General features: G+C 39.1%; 1 protein-coding gene across 2 annotated transcripts; it reads left to right on the top strand.

The window, feature by feature from the left end:
• Nucleotides 1-13,809: 13,809 nt before the first annotated feature.
• On the top strand, nt 13,810-26,021 carry HSD17B13 (hydroxysteroid 17-beta dehydrogenase 13). Of its 2 annotated transcripts, XM_060093531.1 has the most exons (7): nt 13,810-14,019; nt 15,558-15,665; nt 16,685-16,816; nt 18,308-18,414; nt 20,485-20,622; nt 23,854-23,970; nt 25,931-26,021. In XM_060093531.1, exons 1-7 carry the CDS (start codon nt 13,810-13,812, stop codon nt 26,019-26,021), a joined length of 903 nt encoding a protein of 300 aa, XP_059949514.1. The 2 variants fall into 2 exon arrangements, with proteins under 2 accessions (XP_059949514.1, XP_059949524.1); XM_060093541.1 differs by lacking the exon at nt 15,558-15,665.
• Nucleotides 26,022-26,755: the final 734 nt, after the last annotated feature.

Below are 26,755 nucleotides of genomic sequence, written 5' to 3'. Positions count from 1 at the left end.
CGAATATTCAAGTATATTTATTTTGAAGACTAAATCTTTCAAGTCACTCCTACCCTAAAGAAGGCTAAACTTCCTTTTCCTTTTCAAAAGGAAATGGATTTCATTGGAAAGAACATATAATAGTGACTCAGAGTAAATGTTCTTAATCTTGTTTAAGATGAACATGGACAAGATATATGATAAATGTAAGTATTCTTAAAGATATTTTACAAATGTACTTAATATTAATTTCCTAATGATTTTCATGTATCTTTCTTTTAGGATCCTTCCTGAGCATTTCCTGGCAATTTTAAAACGAAAGATTGATGTTAGGTTTGATGCAGTTATTGGATATAAAATGAAAGAAAAATAAGTGCTTGATCTTTTGAAAACTGATTTACAAAGTTTAAGTTGATTTCATCTAATATTAATCAGAATTTTAATGTTTGGACTTCTGCTTTTCCTAATTACCTTTTTTTCTTCAACATGACCTTTTGAGGTTCTGGCAGGTCCTAATTTCATATAATACACAGAAATATATTAGGAACTGATTTTGTGAAAAAATGAAGAAAAAGAGAAACAGTTTTACAATAATTCCCAAGATTTTGTGGTTCATTGAAGGCTCTGCAAGGTTTGTACTAAAAATATTTAAGATACATTTTTATTTTTAATTACACTTAAATTTTATATAATTCACATTTCCTTTTCTATTCTACATCAAAATGGAAACTTCAAACTCGCTAAATACAATGAAGGACTATATCTAATGGTATTTCATAATGAATCTCATGTGATATAAGAACTATTGCTCAAACATTCCAGCCTACACATTACTACTGTTTTCTGAGAAATACCTCACATTCCAATGCCAAACATTTCAACACAAGGAAATTAGAGATGAACACGTGTTGCAAGGATAAAAGCATCATTGGGATTTGAGGCAGAGAATTGGGAGAATGTACCCATAAGTAGCAACAATAATAAATGGATCAAACTTAAACTTTTGGTGTTTCTATCTTTTTATTTTGAACAGAACATAGCTTAACCTTCAAATGAAAGGAAAATGGATTATGTGATCAAGGTCTTTTTCTTTTTCTCTTTTAGTATCTGGAAATCTGTTTAAGGAAAGTTATACTATAGATTCTGTAACATATAAGTAAATTTCATCTGAAGGTATTTCTACAATAAATTTCTCCCTCTTTCCCATCAACTAACTTCTTCTAGTATGGAGAATCAGAATTAAATGTAGAATATACATCAAAATGTGTATTCTACATTTAGTTGACGTAAATACATATCAGAGTCAAAAATGCCTGCTTTCCAGGGACTTTCCTGGTGGTCCAGCGGTTAAGACTCTTGTGTTTTCGTTGCAGGGGGTACGGGTTCGACTAAGATCCTGAATGCCACATGGTGCAGCCAAAAAAAAAAAAAGGTCTGCTTTCCAAAACATCATTATATTGAATATTGTAACTTGGAGTCCTCTCCATACTTTAGTTCTACTAGAGTATCTGTGAATCGCCAGTGTTTATGGATTTACCTAGACCCTATTATGTTAGCAGAGAATGACACTAGAAGATGGAGAGTCCGTTATAGTCATCTTCTAACTCATTTTGAAACAGATTGTTTATTCTTTTGATTAAGTTATACCTATTCCAGCTTGTCAAGTGGCAAGTTTCAATAGGCTAGGAGAAAGCCTTTAGTGAAACTTCAGTAAAATAACTGAGGCCCAAAATGTACGGACAACTTTCCTCTTTTCACAATAAACTTGCTTTGGCTCTTAACACACTTCCCTAAAATTAGCACTTGGATGAATTTTGGCATTGACCATTGTGAGAAATAAGTGCCACTTCTCTCTTTTGCAAGGTACTTCTTGGATATTATGCTAACTCTGAACCCACTTCTCAATAGTTTAATGGGAAAATCCGTCTCAGCCATCAACCGTGCTACTTGTAAGGGTCACACCAAAATCAGAGAGGCTTACATTGTTTTCAGGTAAATGCAGAAAGACTCCCAATTGTCAACTGTCATGGTACCCTGTGGTCCTAAACTAGGACCTTGAAGACCGATGGCTCTCTCCTTTGCAGGGTACAGAAATCCTGACTGTGGCAGTGAGCCACCCTCCCTGGACACACTCTAAAGCCTTCTTCTGAGCCCTTGCTATCACGCTGGGGCTCTGCCATAGGACTGCTGAGGCTCACCAGCCTCTCTCCTATTCCCTTTGAGAATATTCCCATGCTTGCTTCAGAAACACTCTTCCCCGCCCCTGCCCCCATGCCACCATTCTCACTTGCCAGAAATCTACACTTTTTAATGGAAATGAGGGTTAGAAAGAGTGGGGAATCAGACCAAAGAAAAGGGTTAAAACTGACCCTCAGTACCTTCTCAACACCAGCCTGGCTAGTGAGTAAACGGCCAATAAGTATTTTACAGTGGGGAAGGGGAGCAATTAAGAGCCTCCTCTCCCAGGCTGGGTGATAGATTTACCTCCTTGGACAATTCTGTGTGTGTGACATCATTATCCCCATTTCAAAGATGAGATAACTATAGCCCAGGGAAGTTCACCAAACACGTAAAGTCACATGGCTACTTAGAAGTCAGGCTCAGGATTTGAACCCACGTTTGCTGACCTCACTATCCTACAGCCTCAGTGGAATTCTTGGAGAGTTGAACCATCACCCTATACAACCTCTACTTTTACCCAAGCGTTCCTTTATGTTTAAACAATATTCCAAAATCAGCCAATGAAAATCTCTGATGGCAATTGAAGCTATTCAATCTGGGATTATTTTAAAGTAGAATAAAATACTACAATGCAGATGCCCAATTATTCCACCTAAAAAAAATCCAACCAGGCCTGTCCCCAAATCACCATAGTCTAAAGTTTCCTGAAATCGGGAATTCCCTGGTAGTCCAGTGTTTACAACTCTTTGCTTTCACTGCCAAGGGTGCAGGTTCAATCCCTAATTGGGGAACTAAGGTCCCACAAGCCACATAGATAGATAGACAGAGAGATAGATGATAGATAGATAGGTAAAGTTTCTTGAAATTAAAATGCTGAGTCTGAAAATACTGGAATAGTCGTAATCTACACTGGACATCAAATCCTTCCCCCAAATAGATAGGAGTTTCCACTTGACCTGAGAGCCAATCTGACCACTCGAGTTCTTTGGTTTTTTTGGGGGGGAGGTTGGTCTAGGGATGACTAGGTCAACCTCAGAATCGGGGAGATGTGCCTTTTACTTTTATAGTCTTCCCTATAATTACAGGCACCCTAGAACTGCAAAAAGAGCACTGGTCAATGTAATTCAAATTAGCTCTTCTGAAATCTCAGTTTTTTCATCTATAAAAAGATTAAATTAGATTACATAGTCTCCTAGATTATCTCCAGTTTCAGTTAAATAGATGTTTTTAAATCAACGCATGGAAAACCTAGCATCTTCTCTACCCCATCTGTGTTCCCTAACAGAATGACACTTGTAACAAGTGTCTAAGCCAGAATCCTGGAGCTATACCTGCCTCCTCTTCCCTCACCTTCATCTCTCACCTCACCAACATCCTAATCCCCAGCACACACATTCAATATCAATCATCATTCCCACATTTATACTTCCAGCCCAAATCTTCCCTCTGAACACCAGACAGATATCCAGTGCCCCATTGATATCGCTGCCCATATGGCCAATAGGCATTTCAAGGTAGCATTGCCGAAAGTGAGCTTTTAATGTTATCCCAAACCTATTCCAAACCCCATTAATTAGTTGCTCAGGCCAAAAAGATTCGTGTCATCCTCAGTTCCTCTCTCTCCCATATCCATCACGAAAACAATTCTGTTTGCTCCACTTTGAAAATACATCCAGAATTCTGTCACCTCTTTTCATCCCCACTGCTACCCCTAATCCAAGTCTCCCTCATCTCTTGTTCCCCTTTCTGCTACTCCAAACACAGCAGCCAGATTGACTCTTTGAAATATGAGATCATGTCATGCTTCAGCTCAAAATCCTTCATTAACTTCTTATCTAAAACTTAAAGCTAAAGAAAGTCCTTAACATGACCTACAATGCCATATGTTGTCCAGTCTTCTTACCTGCTACTTTATTACCTTATTAGTCAGGGTTCCTCAGAGAAACATAACCAGTAGGAGGTTTTATATACATACATACTGGCTGGCAGACAGAGAGAGAGAGAGAGAGAGATGTATTTCAAGGAATTGAGGAATCGGCTCATATGATTGTGGAGGCTATAAAATTTGAAATTTGTAGAGGAAGCTAGCAGGCTGGAAACTCTTGGGCAGAAGTTGATACTGCAGTCTTGAGGCAGAATTTCTTCTTACTCAGGGTGTCTTAGTTCAGGCTGCTGTAACAGAATGCCAAAGACCAGGTGGCTTATGAACAACAGAAAATTATTCTTAACAGTTCTGGAGGCTGGAAGTTCAAGATCAAGACACCAGCAGATTCAGTGTCTGGTGAGAGCCTGCTTCCTGGTTCACAATCAGCTAACCTGTCTTCTCGCTGTGTCGTCACAGGACAGAGGGACAGGGGAGCTCTCTGAGGTCTCTTTTTTTTTGGCTGCGTTGGTTCTTCATTGCTGCATGCGGGCTTTCTCTAGTTGCAGCGAGCTGGGGCTGCTCTTTGTTGCAGTGCACAGGCTTCTTATTGCAGTGGCTTCTCTTGTTGCGGAGCACGGGCTCCAGGCACACGGGCTTTAGTATTTGCAGCACATGGGCTCAGTAGTTGTGGCTCGCGGGCTTAGTTGCTCCGAGGCACGTGGGATCTTCGCAGACCAGGGCTCAAACCCGTGTCGCCTGCACTGACAGGCGGATTCTTAACCACTGCGCCACCAGGGAAGTCCCGTGAGGTCTCTTTTATAAGATACTAATTTCCTTCATGAGGGCTTCATCTTCATGACCTAATCACCTTCCAAAGGCCCCAAGTTATAATGGTCATGTCAACTTCAATATTAGTTGTTTTGAAACGGCGGCTATAGAACTGCAAGTGTGTTAGAGTGATAAATTAAGTGTGTTCCTTTAAATAAGGAATTTTGGAGACAGCATCCGCAGAAAGAGTTCATTGGAACAGGAGTAGCTGACAGAGACAGGACCCCCTGGGGCATAATCGTTACACCCCACTTGCAGACTCCTTGAAATGAACCCACTGAAGGCTCTTCACTGGAGGACCCGACTCCCCCTGCTGAGAGCTGTTCTAGACGGACAGATGCTGGAGGCTCTGTCAGAGTGGAGGGCGACTTCCGCTCACAACCTGCGGCAGGACCAGAGACCACTGCTTGTGCTGAGATGCCTCCTTCCCAGACTTCTCCTTGGAGTGGTTCTTAACCCCTGTCCTATTTTCCCTACTTTGACCAACCTGTGTTTTGTGCAAAAACCAAGTGATTTGTGAATTGAATATTGGCTACATTTTGTATAGCTCCAATGTCATGATTCTTCGCTGGACCCTGAGACAAACACCACACTTCCAAATACCATTACATTGGAGATTAGGTTGCAACTTGTGAACCTCGGAGGGACACAAACATTGTCTATAGCACAGAGAAAGCTTGGTTTTGCTTTCAAAGGCTTGCAATGGATGCAGTGAAGCCCATCCACACTATCAAGAATAATTTCCTTTTATTTAAAGACTGCTGATTGTAGATGTTAACCACATTACAAAATACCTTCACACTCAATCACTGCACCACCAGGGAAGCCCAGTCCCTTTTTTTTTTTTTAATTTATTTTATTTATTTATTTTTGGCTGCATTTGGTCTTCGTTGCTGTGCACAGGCTTTCTCTAGTTGCAGTGAGTGGGGGCTACTCTTCGTTGTGGTGCTCAGGCTTCTTATTGCGGTGGCTTCTCTTATTGTGGAGCACGTGCAGCCTTCAGTAGTTGTGGCACATGGGCTCAGTAGTTGTGGCGCATGGGCTCTAGAGCGCAGGCTCAGTAGTTGTGGCGCACGGGCTTAGTTGTTCCCCGGCATGTGGGATCTTCCCGGACCAGGGCTCGAACCCGTGTACTCTGCATTGGCAGGCGGATTCTTAACCACTGTGCCACCAGGGTAGCCCCACACTAGTCCCTTGTTGTTTCTCAACCCACCAGACATGCTCCCATTTCAAGACCTTTGTACATTACTCTTTTCTTTCCAGAACCTTTTCCTCCAGATATCCACATAGCTAGCTCCCTCTTTCCTTTAAGTCTTTTTCCTTAGGTCTTTTCAGAATTTCTCACTCCATACCTAAAACTGCAACCCTGCCTACACAGCCTACACACATTTCCATTTCTCCCTCTGTTCTCTAATCTTCTCCTTGGCACTTATCATTATGGAGCATGCTACATATGTTGCTTACTTATGCTCTTTATTGTCAACATTGCCCTTAGAGTGTAAGATTCCCAAGGGAAGAGATTTGTTTTGTTTTGTTTTTAATATTCATTTATTTATTCATTCATTCATTTGGCTGCTCCGGGTCTTAATTATGGCATACGGGAATCTTTGTTGCCGCGTACGGGAGCTTCATTGCTGCACGCAGGATCTTTAGTTGCGGCATGGGGGATCTAGTTCCCTGACCAGGGATCAAACCCAGGCCCCCTGCATTGGGAGCTCGGAGTCTTAGCCACTGGACCACCAAGGAAGTCCAGGAGGTGATTTGTTTTTATGTATTTTGTTCACTGCTATACCCCCAATGCCTGGAACAGCCCATAGAACATACCAAGTATTTGATATATATTTTTTTTAATGAATGCATATTTCTTCCATGATTCTAGCTCCTAAATTTCTCCTTTGCCACCACCCTCATTCAGACCACCATCATTTCTGACCTGGGTTACTGAAAAGCCTCCTAACTGGTCTTCTTTCATCTCTTCTTATCCTTCTTCCAATGCAATCTCCAGCTTGCAGCATTTCTAAATCTGATAATAGCAGTCTCCCGCTCAAAACCTTTTACTAGCCCTCACTGTTGTTAAGACTCTCAGAGATTAAGCCTTTGCTGTGTCTCTATCTTCTCTCTACCTGACACTCTGTGCTCCAAGACAGAACTTCCTATTCCTTGAATGTGCCATGATCTCTCACCTCCTGGTACCCATACACCTGGTTTCCTATATCTGGAACATTTGTATCCCCTTCATCATCCAGCTAACCCCTTCTCACCCTTAGGTCCCATTTATGGCTCACCTTCCACCCCCATCTTCAGTACTAGATGATTTGCCCTTCCTGTGAGCTCACTTAGCTCCTTATATTTAGGACGGTCACAGCACTTTGTACCAGGTGGTGCAGTAGAAGGGCAAGAGATTTTTATATTCCCAAGGAAATGCATAGCCAAACCACAAGTCAATCACTATATTAACCTGACAGTAAGAGATGAAAGACAGGATGGCAAACGGGGATGGGGAAAGAGTTCACTGAATATTTTTATGATGGAAGAGGTCAAAGAACAGTTGAAAGCAAAAAAGACAGGTCCTGTAACAGGAAGAGTGGAATTAATAGGGAAAGAAGAATAATGAGAGGAACAAGGAAAGAATGGTTGAGAAGCAAATTATAGAGAGCAGGACCCTTTCTTTGCTACTGCAGGGAAAGAAGCAGGATTGATGTGTAGAGGTGAAGCAAGGGGTTTTATAAACCAAAAGTAAGGCTCTATATGAGGTGTGAATTGGGGGTTTGGTTGGATATACACTAGGTTTGCAAACCTCAAGATAAAGTTTCTATGACCTTTAAGACTACCTAATACTGCTTTATCAATTTGGCAGTGCACAGAAGCCTTGATGGTGAACTAATGAACCCCTCCAAAAAGGGGGGAAAAAGTATTTATTTGAAAATATTACATTCTTAAACTTCTACTTGGCAGATTACTATAGTTAGACTAAACAAACTGTGGATTAAAACAATGTGCACAGATTCCGTAACTTCCTTATTTTATGGCCTCCAAAGGAATAATGGCTTAGTGTTGACCTTTCTTTACACCATGATATACCACCTACCCATCATAAATTACAATATCATATCAACTCTTCTGAGCTGTACAGTGTGCAAGTGACATTCACAGAATGGCTCTGCTCAGAAGGTAAAGTCCAACTCGGATGATACCTCTGCCAGTGTTCTCTCCACATTCTCCTTTTCCTTCCCTTTTGCTATGTAAATGCTATGATTAATATTACCATCATTATTATCTGTGTTCCAAATTATAAATCTGCTAGTTATGCTATTCCATCTTTTCCCCTTTCTGGTTATTATTACTTGTGTAAAAATCATTACATTTCTAAAACTGGCAGTCAGAGGGGTGGCTCTCAAGAGGGATATTAATTTAAAAGAGAAAAAAAAGCAGACGAAATTCAAAAAATATTTCAGTTTAATAAGAATCTAAAGGTTATAGATGGTATTAGTTTAGTCAAGAAAATTTTTCCAAAAGCAACTCATCCTAAAATGTAATGCAAAGAGAAATTAATGATAAACTTGATGTGCCTTCATTCATATCAGTAGGAAAAAACTGATGTAACATGTGATCAGAGTAAACTAAACATTTTTACTTGTTACGAAAATTTGTTGAAATGAAGCCAATGATGTCATGAAGACATGCAAACAAAACTCTTCAACACTTAAAAAAAAAAAAGCAAGGGGGTAGATTCTTTGTTTCTAGCATTTGTTGAGAAAGTTTAAACCTGTATTTGAGGAATATGAACATTCTCACCCCAAGATAACAAAAAATAATAATAATAAAAGGTAGTTTTCCAGGTGATCTCAGTCTGAATGAAATTTCTCAGCATCCAAACTATTTGAGCATAATGTGAACTAAGTAACATTAACAAAGTGATTTTCACTTTCTCAAAGTTTCTTAATTCTTGGATAATACAGGTATCCCAGAAGGTAAAAGAATCTAGATCCTGCTATAAAATTTTTAATTGCCTTTTAGAAGTATATCAGTAGTATATGAATTTGCATGGTGTGAGTCCTCTGGTCTGGCCCACTCTGAGCAAGTGAAATATTGAACTTAGAGGCATTCAACCTGAAAACAGATTCCTGATGTTGCAGCCAGCATGAGGTCTGATCTAAATCACCTATGTTAACATTTAAATATTTAAATGGATCCATATAAACGTCACTGCAAACCTGCATGCAGACTGATATAGTCAAGTACTCTTTTTTTATAAATACACTCAGGGTTAAAACTTAAAGAGCCAATTATACTCTCTCCAAAGCGATATAGTATAGCCTAGGTCAGGATGCCTCAACCTTGGTACAACTGACACTTGGGGCTGGATAATTCTTTCCTTCAATGAACAGGGCTGTCTGTGGATTGTAAGATGTTTAGCAGCATCCCTGGCCTTTACCTACTAGATGCCACTAGCATGCCTGAGGTGTGACAACCAACAATGTCTCCAGTCATGGCAAATTGTCTCCTTTGGGGCAAAAGTATCCTTGGTTGAGAACTATTTGGCTGGTTGGTTTTAACTTAGTTGGTCTAAGTTAAAAGTTGGGGCTCTGCAATCTGACTTCCTGAATCCTAACTCAATGTCTTACTGGCTATGTGACTTTAGCAAGTTACTTCACTTTTCTTTCCATCAGTTTCTTCATCTAGACAATGCTCATTCTAATAGGACCTACCTCAAATATTTCCTGTGAGGATTAAATAAGTTGTTACATAAAGCCCTTATATCAGTCTATGGCATATAGTAAGCACTTAATAAATTTAAGCTATTACTATTGTTATTATTTGGTTTATATAACAATTTACTACTTGAAAATCTACTTCATATGCATGCTCCCTCATTTGAGTCTCATATCCGCCTTGTGTGTGGGTATGTGAGGAAGGTTGAACTTGTGATGTGTTGGTAAAGGTCTGTGTTGGGTAAAAGCATTTTACCCAGAAGCATTTATTTTTATCATTATTTTCCAGATAAGAAAAGTGAGACATAGAAAAAATAAAAAGAATTGCTTGAAGTCATGCCACTTTGTATGTATGTGTGGTAAAATATACATAATGTAATGTTTACTACCTTAACCATTTTTATTTTTATTTGTATTTTATTTTATTTTATTTTTTTTTTTAAGTCTTTTGGCCACGCAGCATGTGGGATCTTAGTTCCCAGACCAGGGATCCAACCTGCCCCCTGCACTGGAAGCATGGAGTCTTAACCATTGGACCACCAGGGAAGTCCCTTAACCACTTTTAAAAGTAGAGTTTAATGGCATTAGGTATATTCATGTTGTTGTGGAACCATCACCACCATTCATCTCCATAGCTGTTTTTAAACTAAAGTATAGTTGATTTACGATATTGTGTTAGTTTCAAGTATGCAACAAAGAGATCCAGTTATACATATTTTTTCAGATTACTTTCTGTTATAGCTTATTATAAGATATTGAATGTAGTTCCATGTGCTATCAGTAAATCCTTATGTTTATCTATTTTATATATAGTAGTGTGTACTATTAAACTCATACTCCTAATTTATCCCTCCCTGTCCTTTCCCCTTTGGTAACCATAAGTTTATTTTCTATATCTGTGAGTCTGTTTCTGTTTTGCAACTAAATTCATTTGTATTATTTTTTTAGATTCCACATATACGTGATATCACATATTTGTCTTTCTCAGTTTGACTTAATCCACTTAGTATGATATCCTCCAGGTCCTCCATGTTGCAGCAAATGGCAACATTTCATTAGTTTTTATGGCTGAGTAATATTCCATTGTATATATTTAGCACATCTTCTGGGAATAGGCCCTTTATCTAAATTTTTTAGGCAGCTTATGGGGAAGTAAAAAGAAAGACTTCCCAAGTCTTCTGTTTCTTAAAAATAATCAGCCTAAATTAATCTTCATGCCAAGGAGACACATTTTGGGGTGGAAAATTTTGTTCCCTTATTTATGCATATATCACATTTTGTTTATCCATTTATCCATTGATGAACACTTAAGTTGTTTCCACTTTTGAGGTATTGGAAGTCACACCCCCTTGTAAGTGAATACTTCTGGCTCTTGGTCTAATGCTCTTTTCCAAATTATCACAAAGGGAACTGATATAACCTATAATCTCCCCCAAACACAAGAGGTTTTCAGGGAAATGGGCATCTCATGTAAAATGATTAGCAAATTGAGACTGATACTGAGCTTTTATGAATAAATCAATCAAACTAAGCTTAGTTAGTCCATGTTTTAAGATTCCTTAAGATAATATCTCTTCTTTCTTCTTTTCCTTCATTAAAAAACAAAACAAAACAAAAAACATTTCACAGAGAGATACCAAGTGACCATTAGCTGATGCAGTATCTCTAGGATTATTTCTAGAGGTAAAACTTCATGGTTGTGGACAAAGAATTGTTGCCTGCCATTTTGTAAACAATGAATGTTGCTCTCCATCAAGCCATCAGCCACTGCAGCTGCCCAACCATGCACCTTGAGGGGAATTCCGGATAGAGAAAGACAGGATACTGGCCCAAAATAGTTAAGATGCATATCAAAGGAATAGTGTCAAGGACCCCAGATTCTTGCATCTTCCCATACATAGAAAAGAACTAAAATTATTAACTTGAGATGTCTGGTTTTTTGTGATTAGCAATAAACTCTGATGTTCGACTACATTTTTTTCCCAGCAAAAACTACTATATATCCTGGCTCTGAAACCACAGAAATGCATCTCGGCGGTGGGTGGGGGGTGGGGGGGCTCGGAGGAGCTCTGGCTCTTTTTGTCTCAGCATGGAAAGAATTCAGCAAGAGGCAAAGTGATAGATAAGAAGTGATTTATTAGAATAGGACACTTGTGAGGCTTACAAACAAGCAGGCAGGCAAGCAAGTGTTAGTGGGTTACATTTTTATAATCAAAGGAGAAGCGGGGGTGGGGAGACCATCTTCTTCCTCCTCCTTCGAGTCTTCCATCAACTCCTCCTACCTGTTGGGTGGGGAGTTTTGGGCACTATGTGGCCCATCCGGGACTGTCATAGTGCTATGGAAAAATTATTTCAGGTCTAGTATAATGATGGTCTTTCACTTTGAAGTGTCACCTTTCCCAAATTACTGCTTTTTATGTGTGAAGAGAGCATGTCCTAGGGGGTCATTAACTTGTTGACATTCGCTGGGCAGGATGTAGGCCTTATTTTTCCACTATTGTTTTATCATCTTCAGGCATGACTTATGCCTCCATTGCATGGTTTTGTTGCTAAGCAAGCCTGTCTGGCTTTGCTGCTAAGCGATTTGCTCTGTTTCACAGGTCAAGCAAGCCCACAAAGTTTCAAGATTTTCCCATTGCTTTCTTGAGTGATCGTTAACTTACTGTGGTTTCCCAAAGTTCCCTAAGGTTCCTTCTCTATCTACAGTCCCCTAGTGGGACTTCTAAACTAATTTTTTTTTTTTTTTTTTTTTGGCTGCACCATGCAGCGTGCGGGATCTTAGTTCCCCAAGCAGGGATTGAACCTGCGCCCTCGGCAGTGAAAGCACAGAGTCCTAACCACTGGACAGCCAGGGAATTCCCTAAACTAACTATTTGATTACCCTACTCTATCCCTATCAGCTCTTCCTTTACCTCTTTGGAGCAGTACACTGTCTGAGAGGGTATAACATCGGGCTATAGTCCTCAGGCCAACAAATAAAACATAATTCTCATTTTTTAGTTTGTGCATCTTTTTTTCAGTTGCCGTGGTGAAACATAGAACAGAACTGCTTCTCAGAAAGTAAGTCCATATTATGCCAGAGAGCTGCTTAAGAATGATAAAAGAAAGGTGCTAATGTTTCTCCTGAATTTAAAAAAGTGAGTTTTTTTATTAGCAGAATAAAAAGAATTGGTCCTAATTAACTTTGGGCAAATAAATCATAGTATTGATTTCACTACAGTAATAAATATTGATCTTTTTTAAAATAAATTTATTTTATTTTATTTATTTTTGGCTGTGTTGGGTCTTTGTTGCTGCGTGTGGATTCTTCTCTTGTTGCGGAGAGCAGGGGCTACTCTTCGTTGCGGTGCACGGGCCTCTCATTGCGGTGGTTTCTATTGTTGCGGAGCACGGGCTCTAGGTGCACGGGCTTCAATAGTTGTGGCTTGAGGGCTCTAGAGTGCAGGCTCAGTAGTTGTGGCGCACGGGCTTAGTTGCTCTGCAACATGTGGGATCTTCCCAGACCAGGGCTCAAACCTGTGTCCCCTGCATTGGCAGGTGGATTCTTAACCACTGCGCCACCAGGGAAGCCCCAATATTGATCATTTTTGTTCATAAACTGAACTGCAAGAAAAGTGTGCCTCCTGAAAGTAGAGGAAGTTTAAAATTATGCCTTTACTGTGGAATTTAAGAGCAATTAGCACATGGGAATAGGCATGGACGATGGAGGTACAAATGTAGAGAAATGGAATGATAGATACAATAAGAGGGCACCATTTCATTGAACTGTTAGCTACCATAAATCCCGTGACCTGATTTCACTCCAATGATAAATGGTTTACTTTTAAATAACTTATGCCCTATACTATGCTTGCATTCATTTTAAACTTAATTGAGTATGGGCTGAATACAAAATAAAATATAAACTTTTAAATCAAGGTATGTAGATGTCAAATCAGTGCTTGAAAACTAATAAAATATAGTATTAAACAACAGCAACCAAAAAGAAAATCCAGAGAGGACTTTCTCTTGAGTTCCCTTGTCCCCGTGCCAAGTTTTTACTAGCAATTGATACCACTTCAAAAGCTCAAAGTGCATCTAACGCATTAGAACACATGGACAAAGCCTGCCTGCAAATCTAGCTTACCTCTGCCAGTCCCATCAACACCTGGAACACAGCTCTTCCCTGGAGCTCTCTGAAGAGGGTGGCTCTTTGCTGGGAATAGACAGGGACTGAACCAGAGGAGAAGAGTACAGAGCAGAGCCATGAATATTATCTTGGATCTCCTCCTGCTTCTGATCATCATCATCTACTCCTACTTAGAATCCTTGGTGAAGGTTTTCATTCCCCAGACGAGAAAATCTGTGGCTGGGGAGATTGTTCTCATTACAGGAGCTGGGCATGGAATAGGAAGGCATACTGCCTATGAATTTGCAAAACAGAAGAGCAGACTGGTTCTATGGGATATTAATAAGGTATTGGATTCATTTACCCACCTTTTAAAGTCACAAGTGAGACAGGTGTTTAAAAACTTATTTGACTTAACATTTGCTTATATTTGTATTTTTCTTTCTCGAAGTTTGGTAACTAAATTCCCTGGAGCCTTACTCTACATATGCATCAGGATGGGTTTTTTGTTGTTGTTGTTGTTTAAAGTACACGTGCCATATTACCCATCACATCTAGTTGCAGAGAGCGAGTTGGAAGAGGACTATGGTCATGGCACCCAATAGCTTTTTTTTTTTTTTAAGATTTATTTTTTATTTATTTACTTATTTTTGGCTGTGCCGGGTCTTAGTTGTGGCGCAGGCTCTTCAATGAAGCATGTGGGACCTTTCATTGCTGCGTGAGGGCTTCTCTCTAGTTGTGGCATGCAGGTTTTCTCTCGTTGTGGTGCACAGGCTCCAGCACTCATGGGCTCTATAGTTGTGGTGCACAGGTTCCAGGGCACGTGGACTCTGTAGTTTGCACGCAGGTTCTCTAGTAAAGGCGCACGAGCTGACTAGTTGTAGCGCAAGAGCTCAGTTGCCCCTCGGCATGTGGGATCCTAGTTCCCTGACCAGGGATCGAACCCGCGTCCCCTGCATTGGAAGGCAGATTCTTTACCACTGGACCACCAGGGAAGTCCCCATCAGGATGGTTTGATGAAGGGAACATAACTGAGACCTTAGCAGTGATTTTTATGCCATGATATGCAAGTTTGATAACATAGACTCAGGAGCCAGGGTACTTCCAAACTGTTTAAATTGAGCAGACAATTTCTCTCAGCCTCAGTTTCCTTATCTGAAATGGGGATAATATTGGGTTGGCCAAAAAGTTCGTTCGGGTTTTTCTGTACGATGTTCTGTAACAGAAAGAACAGCTTACAGAAAAACCGAACAGAACATCTGACAGAAAAACTCGAACGAACTTTTTGGCCAGCCCAATACCTCACAGGATAGGCAAGAACAGAGGTTAGCAAACTACAGCCAATGAACCAAACCTGGCCCCAGAGCAGACTGTTGAGCTAGGAATGTATTTTTTAAAGGTCTGGCAAGGCAAAAACCAAATAAAAAACAAAGAATATGTGACAGAATTTCTTCGTGCCCTCTTTCACATGCACGCAATCCTAAAATTTTTACAGTCTGCTAGGTGCTTTACTGCCTATTACATAGTTGGTGCTCAACAAACATATGTTAAATATATTGTTGAGTATTCCTCTCCATATTCAAACATCTCCTTTCATGACACCACAAAGAGGAACATCTTTCAAGCATGTTCTTTAAGCTATGAGAATGTAGTAAAACAAGTGAAAACATGTGAGACTAACATGAACCTTCCCTGGCAGAAAAGCCAGGTATAATCTCTGCGAGTTAGGCAAGCGGTGCCTCTCAGGAAATTTGCTTACAAACAAGTGGGACATTTTGGACGTGAATTTTAATCTTAAAAAAATTTTCTTCCCCAATGCTTTCTCCCTCACTCTTGTCCCCTCACTGACCTACATCTTTTGGAATTTGTTTTTTTCCAATTACAGCATGGCGTTGAGGAAACTGCAGCTGAATGCAGAAAACTAGGGGCCATTACACATGTGTTTGTGGTAGACTGCAGTAACAGAGAAGAGATTTATGACTCTGTAAACCAGGTGAGACTTCAGAATACAAATTTCTTCCCATAATTTTGTGTCCCCTTACATGGAATATGAAAAGATTCTTTATGCCTGCCTAATTTAAATTAGATGGTTTTTTTTTTTAGCCTCTGCTAACTGAGGTAGTTGTGTGAACAAGGTAGGACATAGACCTTTTCCTTCCATATAATCCACTCAACTCTGCCTATTATTATTGTTTCATATTATTAATCGATTTCATTCTGGTCAGAAGTTTGAGCAGCTGCACAGAGTGACAGAGAAAAGATTTATCACCAGGGAAAAGGATAACTTTCTACTTTCATTTTAGTCCTATTACTTTTGCAGTAATTCCTTTATTTTTTCCTTTAAATATTTCCTCTTTGAGATTTTATTTATGTTGGTGCCAATCTAATCTTCTATAGAAAATATAATATTAATAATTATTATAACAATTTTTAAGGGTAAATATCAAATACAATGGACCAAGCACTCTGAAAATGGTTGTACCCTTTGATTCAATCCCTACAATAACCCTCTTAACCTCACTTGACAGGTGAGCAAACAGATTCAGAGGGTTTAAGCCAGACCAAGGTCATGTAGCTAGTAGGTGGCAGAGCCAGGATTACACAATTAGTACTTTTAAAATGTTTGGTAAGAACTGATGTGTCAGACCAAGTTCATGTAGCTAGCAGGTAGTGAAAACAGGATTACTCAATTAGCACTTTTAAAATATTTAGTTAGAACAGATATATCAATCAACACAAATATTAATTTCATTTTATTGATAAGTTTCAAAAAATATCTATGATGTACTGGGTACTGAAATTTAGCTGTTAAAAAAAAAACAGTTTACCCCAGCTTTATGACAGTGTCTCCTTGGCAACCACTCTTTGGACTAAAGCTCTTTCCTGCCTGAACTCTGAGAGATCTCATCAAACAGAATAAAGAATAAAGAATCTAATCCCTGGATGATATCAGCCCCAAAACTTTGAGTTTCGATACTACACCCAATGAATGTGTTCTTTCTATTTCAACAGGTAAAGAAAGAGGTGGGTGATGTAACTATCGTGGTGAATAATGCTGGGGCAGTATATCCAGCTGACCTTCTTAGTACAAAGGATGAAGAGATTACCAAAACTTTTGAGGTCAACATCCTAGGACATTTTTGGGTAAGCATGAGTCAGAAATATTCCTAGTTTGTGTATGTCTGACAATTCCTCTTAAGGTACATGAAGTTCATAATTGAGTTCACATCCTTCTGGATGGGAAACTCCATATCTTTGCCTTAAAACAACAATCACCCAATATTCGTGTCTCTGACAGAAGGGCACAGATTTCAAGGGGGAACGACTCACCAGAATGTAGGCTAGTTAGTCTGCCTTATCCACCAGTACCTAACACAAAGCCTGGCATGTACTGGGTGCTCAAAAAATATTCATGGAGCTTTCCTAAGGATTGTCAGTATACACATACATACAGTGTACATTCACTTGTGACCTCATGTCATGGAATTTTAGAACAGAAAGGACAAAGAACTCACTACTTGGGTTATATAGGGGTTGGGGGTTCTTCTGGCTGGAACTCTGAGCAAAGCTCTAGGTCAGGCTGGAGCTTAGAGATAAGGCTCTACAGACCTCTTATAATTGTTTGGTTTTGTGAGAGACTGAAATATGTCTTTATAGAGAGCATTTATATGAATTAATCTTCCAGTGCCTCAATATTAGTGTAGAACATAGGACAGATCTGGATTCTGGAAGAGAGAAGAAAAAAAGAGATGTGTTCCCCCATTTTCCCAAGCCCCTCACACATGCTAATGAGAATTAATTATTATGACCACCAAACTACTGAGAGACCCCATGTATTTGTTGTCTACAGCTGCATAACAATTATATCAAAACTTAGTGGATTAAAGCCAGAATAAATGTTCATATTCCTCTCACGGTTTCTGTGGGTCAGGAATTTGGGGGTGGCTTGGTTTGGCAGTTCTGGCTCTATGAATTTGCACAGGGTCCATCGGGTGCGTTTATAAAATTCTCATAAAATAATATTGATATTTCTCACCAAACAGTAAAGCTTTTTGGAGGTAAAGAAAGACTTTTTGTTTCCTGGAACATCAACGTATAATGCACAGTATTACAAATAGGGAGATATTAAATCTGATCATGGTACATAATGACCATGGGTCAGTACAGGACTCAGCTCTTTCTACTCAACTTGATATAGGTACACAAGATTTTAACTCTTCTCATTAGAAAGATAAAGCCCCAAACAAACAAACAAAAAAATCACATGATACCAGATTACCATACGGAATTTTCTCAGCTCTGAAAACTCTGAATTTTTCCCTTAATAATATTGTTTAGATGATGGATCCATAAAAGAGATTTTTGATTCCCTCTGAAGGGAAGAAGAGGGATATTAAGATGAGTTCTTGGCATGTGGTATGCAGTGCATAGCACTCAATGCCAGCTCAAACAAATTGTTTTAATCTTTTTTTCATTTCTGTCATTGGTGGAGAAGTAATCATGGAATCTTGGCACGTATTTCATTTCATCTAAAAAGTTGTCTTAAATGACATTTTGTCTTAAAAATAAAACTACCTAATTTGGAAACTTAACACCTGTGTCATTGTTTCTTTTGGTTCTGCAATGATCCTGAAGATCACAAAGGCACTTCTTCCAGCGATGATGCAGAGAAACCATGGCCACATTGTCACAGTGGCTTCAATATGTGGCCACGGAGTGATTCCTTACATTATTCCATATTGGTAAGTATTACTTTCTAGCAGTGCTATATATTTTTACACTTTTAAGGTTTTATTAGACCTCAGATTCCAGTCCTCATAACAGGTGATTTGTTTTATTTTTCTTTATTTTATTTGTTTATTTTTGGAGAGCTAGAATTGTGTTTTCTTCATTTTTGAATCTTCTTAGGACAAAAAGTCAAATGCCTTGCAAAAAATAAAAGCTAAAAAAAGTCTCATAGCAGGTAATTTGGATTTACAGAATGTATACAGTCGTTTAGAATAAACTCTTAAAAATGACTTCTCCTAAAACAAGGAAACTGGTTTTAAATGAAAAATCATTTTAAATATTTTTAGATTTCTGAAAACTCCTCCACAGAGCAATGAAAAAAAACAGTAATGCCAAGCATGTTTTCGTTGTATCCTGTAATGAGTAGATGTTCATAAAGGAAATAAGGAACTAAAAAACAAAAAAAAAAAAAAAAAGAAAGAAAGAAAGAAAGAAGGAACTCACAGACTAAGAAGCAAAATATAAGGAAGTCCAAATGAACACAAATCTGTGCCATGGCCTGCATGCCCAAGATAAGCTAAACAGAGTGGCTCCTGGATCAAAGCATTTTCCAGTGTGCTTGTGCCATAAAAGATTGTGTGTGTGTGGGGGGGGGGGATTGAGAGAAAGCCTTTACCGTATTAAAAGATGCAGATAGCATATTCCATGCTCTACCAAGGACATAAAGAGACGAAGGTGGGAACTCCCTAAAGACACACTATTTGCAAAATATTTTTTCTTCATACACTCCTTCAATGGCATCTCATTTCCTTATTCTGGTCTTATATCAACCTCATAGAGAAGTTTAATTTGTTAACATTTTGGCCAATTCTTTTTGTAACAGTCAATACATGTGTATCAATGTGTGGGGATGGGGGTGGGTAGTTAGTTGGTTTATTACTTACCTACACATCCATGTTCAAGGATGAATTTGGTCACAGACCAAATTATTTCTGACACCAAATGTAGTCACAGATGTAGTTAATTTTCACTGTAGGTTAAGGTGTCCTTGCACATACATATGGTTGTTTCAAGCTGCCTCTACCATCTTAAAACACAAATCAGAATTTCGCAGATTAAACATTTAATATTGTTTTAATGTTTAGAAATGTGGAAACCCAATGTAATAATTGTTTTCCTTTTCTTCTTTTCCTTTAAGAGAGCAGCCAGCCTTTAACTTTATGGTTCTTGTCATCTGGGTCAAAAATACAATTAACATTACATAGCTCCTTATAGGTAATAAAGTTATTATGCATATGCTATTTGATTTAATCCTCAAGATGGCTCTATATTTTATTACCAGCATCTTTTTATAAATGAATTTTATTTTATTTTTTTGTTTTTTGGCTGCACTGTGCGACGTGTGGGATCTTAGTTCCCCAACTCAGGATCGAACCTGCACCCCCTGCATTGGAAGTGCAGAGTCTTAACCACTGGACCACCAGGGAAGTCCCTATTACCAGCATTTTAAAGATCAGAAAATCAAAGGAAAAAGACAAAGTAATATGTTGAAGGTTGCACACACTAACACACCCACACCACCTGAAGTCTTTTTACTCCAGATCTTCACAATGAAATTAAGAAGCCAAAGTGAACTCCACATTTCAAAAGAGAAACTATCAAGAGAGAGAGGAGAAATGTGTAGAGTCCCACAGAAGTTTGTTAATACAGATATTAGTTACATAGTTTTTCTAAACATGATTTTCCTGATTCATATTTTTCAAAATAAAAACAGCAGTAAAAAACTGATTAGAAAACAGTTTAAAGATTGAATGGAAAAACCTTATAGGTAGAATGAGCAGTAAGCAAGTCAATCAAAGTTATTAGAATTTGTTCTATTGTTATCACTACTAATAAAAAAATCAGTACATTCAGAATTCAGTGAAATCAGATAAGAAAATGTAAATGAAAATAGACGACCAAGTGGAAGATTTGGGGGTTTGGCTTTTATTTGTTCTCAAACAAAATCAACATTTTCCTCTCACAGAAAGCTGAGGAATGTTTCACTTTCCCTTAGCTAACAGGGGTGGATAATTCTCTTACAGTTCCAGCAAATTTGCTGCTGTTGGCTTCCACCGAGCTCTGACATCAGAATTTGAAGCCTTGGGAAAAACTGGTATCAAAACCTCGTGTCTCTGCCCAGTTTTTGTGAATACCGGGTTCACTAAAAACCCAAGCACAAGGTAAGGTCAAAATCAAGTTAAGATGGAAATATGGCCTGAGAAATTGGTATGAACTCTACATGAGAAATTTTTAGGTGGGTCAACTGAGAAAATAGAAAACAAAAAAACGAAAAAGGAAAAACATTATTTCTTATTAATGTTATCGGATTGCCTTTACGTTTTCACTTTGAAATTAGATGAACAAAGGGGAAAAATGCATTAGGGGCTAGTAGGAGTGATCAGCTGCCAATGAATCAGGCATTGGGTATTTATTCGTGTCCAGGGGAAAGACTCAACACACACGCAGGTGTTAAGAGGGAGTGAGCATGGGGGTGGGTAAGATGGAGAGGTGTGCTTCGGGGGGGGGAATGGCAAGAGTGTCCTCTCCGGGAAACCACACCCCCAAAACGAATGTGACCTCACCTCCCCCTCCCACTCGCGATTCATCCTCCTCAATAGAGTATGGAAAGGCACAGGTATATGCCCCGTTTCCATATTCGACAGCACTGGCCACAGTGCTAGCACAAAGGACTCCAGCATTTTCCAAACTTGCCTGATCCTAAGCATCATCACTGTGCTTACATAAAAAATAAATGTTCTTAGGCTCTTCCTTAGAGATTCTGATTCAGTAGAGTGAAGCGAGCTCCAAGAATGTTTTGCTTTGTTTACAAGGAAACCAGGTAACTCTGGAGGCAGGTTTGGAAAACACTGACATAGTAAATATAACCACATGCATTTGATCATGGCTACCACCCTGTCCTCCTTTAAAATGCAAATGTTCCTAGAAGCGGCAATAAGCTGAGTCTTTAACCCCTCAGTCAAGGTGAATTTCTTTTTTTTCTTTTTTAAACTGAGACCTTTTCTTTTTTTTAAAGTTTATTCAGTTATTTATTTTTGGCTGCATTGGGTCTTCCGTTGCTGCGCGCAGGCTTTTTCTAGTTGCGGCGAGCGGGGGCTACTCTTGTTTGTGGTGCGCGGGATTCTCATTGCAGTGGCTTCTCTTGTTGCGGAGCACGGGTTCTAGGCACACGGGCTTCAGTAGTTGTGGCATGAGGGCTCGGTAGTTGTGGTGCACAGGCTTAGCTGCTCCACAGCATGTGGGATCTTCGTGGACCAGGGCTCGAACCTGTGTCTCCTGCACTGGCAGGCAGATTCTTAACCAATTCTTAACCAAAGGGAAGTCCAAGGTGAATTTCTTGACCAAGTACTTTGTTTCTGGTAAAGGAGGATTTGAGACGGCAAGAGAGGAGAAATTGGCCCTGAAAAGAGAGGAAAAAAGCGGAAAGGTGAGGATAAGGAACCTAAAATTAATACACCTGCTTCACAATTTGCCTCATTCTAATAAACATTCTTCTACAGGTTAACAAAATATACTGAGCTTGCTAATCTGAAGCCAATTTATTATTGGAAAGGAATTAGTCCTAAATATAGTCATTCAAAGGAGCTAACAAATTCCCTTTTATTAAGCTCAGCCTCATTTAAAACTACTGACTCTGAAACTCTGAATTAGCTGCGTCATCTCCAGAGCTGTAGCCACTCCCTGGCAGTTGAGTCCTTAACTGTGTTAGAACACAAGTACTTAACAAGTACACGGTACTGTACGTAAGTAAATACAATAATATAATTGGGACTCTGGGCTCAGTTTTCTTAAATAGGAAATTGGGCCCAATACAAATCCTCTTGGTAAGCATTCAGGCTTAGTGTGAGCCCAGAGTACCAGGTCTTCCAGAGGGGAAGGCAAAATAGATGACAAGCGTAAGGCTAATATGACCTCGGGTATGTGGGTTCCTGGGGGTGACCCTGGGGACTGACCCAGGCAATGCTGAAAATTTGGAATTGGTCTCACCCAGACTACCTGATTCTGAACTTCCTTGGCAAAGGCTAGCATGTCCATATACTAATGTGAGGCTTGGCTCAGAGACAGGGTTGATAGACCCAGGTAGGTGAAATCAGGGAGGGAAGAGGTAGTACCCAATAATTTAGAAAACTATTGATTTGTATTACTCTCTGCTGGCTTGCCACTCAAAGTCATGGAAACTTCAATCATGTGAAGTAAATCACATGATATCTCAGGGAAGGAAGTTATAACAATCACTACTTCCTTAACTCCTCCGCACAACCTTTGTATTCACTAAGCCATTCAGCCTATGCCTAGACAACTTAACTTTGGTGCAATACTTTCAATCCATTTACATTTTAATTTCCTGTCATCATCTTGCATTAATGGGCATTCTATACTGGCCTGTGGTTATGAATACTTCTCAAGACCCCATGTATACAGTCTTCAGTATAAGCAAGGTCACACCTCTAGTTGTAATGTAATACTCCCTATGCATGTCTTGAATTCTCATTAAACTTCAGCATAGGCAAGTCAGCAGTGAATCTCAAGTACTAAATGCCCTCAAAACAATCCAGCTTTGTGGGATACCTCCACAAGAAGGCAAGTGTACTTAGCTATAGATTTCTCTTCTCATAAGAAGAAAGCAAGTGTACTTAGCTATAGATTTCTCTTCTCATATCTAACAAGCCCTGAAGAAAGATGCCAGTTGTTTCCTTTCTGTCCTTTGATCAGTCCTACCCACTACTCTTCCTTGCCTGGCTCCTCTTCTCTTCTATTATCTAATTCCTCACCACCATTTTGATGTTTTGACTGAGTGAGCCATGAAACACACCTACTGGATGTGAAAGTAGTAGATTGTGATAACAAAACATCAATGTAGCATGGGGGAGGGAAGGCAGGTGGCATTTGTGCAGTGAATCCTGGAAGCTTTTATTTTTTTATTATTTTTTTAAATAAATTTATTTATTTAATTTATTCTTTATTTGGCTCCGTTGGGTCTTCGTTGCTGCGTGCGGGCTTTCTCTAGTTGCGGCGAGCAGGGGCTACTCTTCATTGTGGTGCACAGCCTTCTCATTGTGGTGGCTTCTCTTGTGGCAGAGCATGGGCTCTAGGCTTGTGGGCCTCAGTAGTTGTGGTGCGCGGGCTCAGTAGTTGTGGCTCATGGGCTCTAGAGTGCAGGCTCAGTAGTTGTGGTGCACGGGTTTAGTTGCCCCATGGCATGTGGGATCTTTCTGGACCAGAGCTCGAACCCGTGTCCCCTGCATTGGCAAGCAGATTCTTAACCACTGCACCACCAGGGAAGCCCCTGGAAGCTTTTAAATCCTAATTAGTGAAAAGATAAGTTAATTTACCTGCTTTTGTTAATTATAAAAAACAACAAAAAGGACCAAACTTTTCTTTTTTAATCACAGACTATTCCCTGTATTGGAGACAAATGAAGTTGCAAGAAGCTTGATAGATGGAATACTTACCAATAAGAAAATGATTTTTGTTCCATCATATCTCAATATCTTCCTAACACTAGAGAGGTAAGTACAGCACAAAACACCTAAAATACTACAACACTGATAGAGCTATCATTATGGAGAGTTTTTCAGTTGTGAAAGTTGCCATGGAAATTCTCCATGCCTGGGGAGAAGAGTTAAGTTTCCTCTACTATTACCTTACTCAATCTATAAAAAGAGAATGATTCATTTTCTCTACTCCATCTATCACCTCTGCCCAGTCTTTGCCAGAGACTATTCTAACTGAGGGAAAGACAGATTAAAGAGAGAATGCAATATGGTGAACTAGCTAAAAATAAAGGGTCTATAAAGAAGCCTGCTGGGGTTTTGATTAAGACTACATTGAATCTATAGATCAATTGGGGGAGAGCAGACATATTAACAATATTGAGCCTTCAAATCCAAGAGCACAAGGTATCTTTTTATTTTTTCATCTTTTTCAATATCTCTACACAGTATTTTGTAGTTTTCAGTGTACAAATCTTACACACCTTTTGTCAGGTTTATCCCAAAGTATTTCATGGTTTTTATGCTATTGCAAATGGCATTTTTAAAATTTTCCTATTTCCCATTGTTTGTTGCTAGCATATATTTGATTTTTGCACTTTTATCTGTATTTAGCAACCTTGCTAAACTCACTTCTAGTAGCTTTTTTGTAGATTATAACAGACATTTTTACACAGATGATCATATTTCCTGCAAATAAAGATACTTTTACTTCTTTTTTTTTCCAGTCTATATGTTTTTTATTTCTTGCCTTATCACACTGGCTAGAACCTCCTATGCAATGTCAGAGAGGATTGGTGAAAACACACATCCAAGTGTTGTTTCTGATCCTCAGAGGAAAGTAGTCAGTCTTTCACAATTAAGAATGATATCAGCGGGCCTCCCTGGTGGCGCAAGTGGTTGAGAGTCCGCCTGCCGATGCAGGGGATACGGGTTCGTGCCCCGGTCTGGGAGGATCCCATATGCCGCGGAGCGGCTGGGCCCGTGAGCCATGGCCGCTGAGCCTGCGCGTCCGGAGCCTGCGCGTCCGGAGCCTGTGCTCCGCAACGGGGGAGGCCACAACAGTGAGAGGCCCGCATACCGCAAAAAAAAAAAAAAAAAAAAAAAAAAGAATGATATCAGCTATAGATTTTTTTCATTTTCTCTTTATCAGGTTGAAGAAGTTCCCTTCTATTACTACTTTGATGAGCATATTCATCAAGAGTAGATACAGATTTTGTCAAATGCTTTTACTGAATATGTTAAGGTATTATGGTCTTTCTATTTTAGTTTTTTCATATGGTGCATTACACTGACTCGTTTTAAAGATTAAACCAACACTGCATTGTAATGTCTTTGTCTGATTTTTGTGTCAGGATAACACTTACCTCATAAACTGAGTTGGAAAGTATTCCCTCTTCTCTTTTCTGGAATAACTTGTGTTGAATGGGTATTATTTCCTTCTTAAACATTTTGTAGAATTCAACAGTGAAACCATCTGAGCCTGTTGTTTAGCCTCTTAGCTAAACAGTAAGCTCCTCAAAGGGGGTAGCTGTTTTTAAAGTACTTTACCTTATTATAGAGGGCATAATATCAATAGATATTCCTTAAAAACTCAAGGAGAGGTGGAGAGGCAGATGGAATGGGTTCTGGTGGTGTTGCTCTGTGAACTCTTAGCATCAGGATTCATTGACAGTTATAGCAATAAGCCTAGGTCTTCAGTTTTAGGTCTTTACTCACATAAGATTTCATATAATAGTTTACCTAGTATGAGAAGGTGAGAAGAGTGGTATATATCAGTGCTTTCTTTATATTTGCATAATATTTGAACTGTGAGTATTAAAATATACACACACAAAAAATAGGTAGATGTGAAGAAAGAACAGAAGAAAACTAAATGCAAACCAGATAACTCTCAGGGTATTTTTAACTGACAACAAAAAAGAACTCTGGTGTCAAAGATTTTAAATTGAAATTTTTTCATCTTTTTTTCATACAGATTTCTTCCTGAACGTGCCTTGGCAGCCATAAATCATGTACAGGATATTCGATTTGAAGCAGTGGTTGGCCACAAAACCAAAATGAAATGAATAAATGTGCTCCAGGCTGAGATGTATGCACCTTAATGATGTGGAACTAAGTTTAGAGTCAATGCTTCAAAGCTCTATTTCACATTTTTCAATGCCATTAATATTAAAAACATTGGTTTGACATTAGCAGTGGTCAAATGAACAAGACTAATCACCTGTCTTTCTATTTCTCGAGATTATTTCTGTAGTTTTAATAGTCAGATCCATTTTTTATTCCATGCCTCTTAAAAACTTCTATGCTTACATAAACATACTTAAAAGCGTCATTTTTCTTTAAGAGATTTCATTTCTTTTCTTTCCGTTTAAAGGTGGACAAAGCTACCTCCCTGACCATAAATACAAAAAGAACTTATTTACACAGGGAAGTTTTAAGACTGTTCTTAAAGTAGTCTTCCAAACTGTAGCCAGGCCACAGAATGTCAGCAAGTACACAGTGTGAGTGAGCAGTTAGAGATCAAGTTTAAGCAGACAGCTGTGCTCCAAAAGGCAGAAAGATTACTCCTATGAAACTCAATGTTTGGGAGCTTTCTCTAGCTTCTCCATTTTTCGTCAGCCCCAAACAGAGCTTTCTCACCTGATTCTGTCCCTTATATAGCTCTTATATCCACCAAGAGTGGACCCTCCACACTTTCTGCCCATTTCATAATCTCTTAAAATACTATGACATTTCAAAAGGTGACTCTCTCTTGAATCTCAGAGTATCTAAAATTTTAGCCCCATGGTAACCTCTTCTT

The sequence above is a fragment of the Mesoplodon densirostris genome, chromosome 1 (assembly GCF_025265405.1).
Source record: "Mesoplodon densirostris isolate mMesDen1 chromosome 1, mMesDen1 primary haplotype, whole genome shotgun sequence".
In the NCBI taxonomy this organism is placed as follows: Eukaryota; Metazoa; Chordata; class Mammalia; order Artiodactyla; family Ziphiidae; genus Mesoplodon; species Mesoplodon densirostris.
The sequence above is the reverse complement of the archived record's forward strand: the minus strand, read 5'-3'. Positions and strand labels throughout refer to the sequence as shown.

Coding starts and splice junctions, on each gene's coding strand:
- HSD17B13 (XM_060093531.1), top strand. CDS start 13,810: ATGAATATTATCTTGGATCTCCTCCTGCTTCTGATCATCATCATCTAC. Junction 16,817..18,307: donor ACATCCTAGGACATTTTTGG/GTAAGCATGAGT, acceptor ATGATCCTGAAG/ATCACAAAGGCACTTCTTCC. Junction 20,623..23,853: donor ACTAAAAACCCAAGCACAAG/GTAAGGTCAAAA, acceptor TTTTAATCACAG/ACTATTCCCTGTATTGGAGA.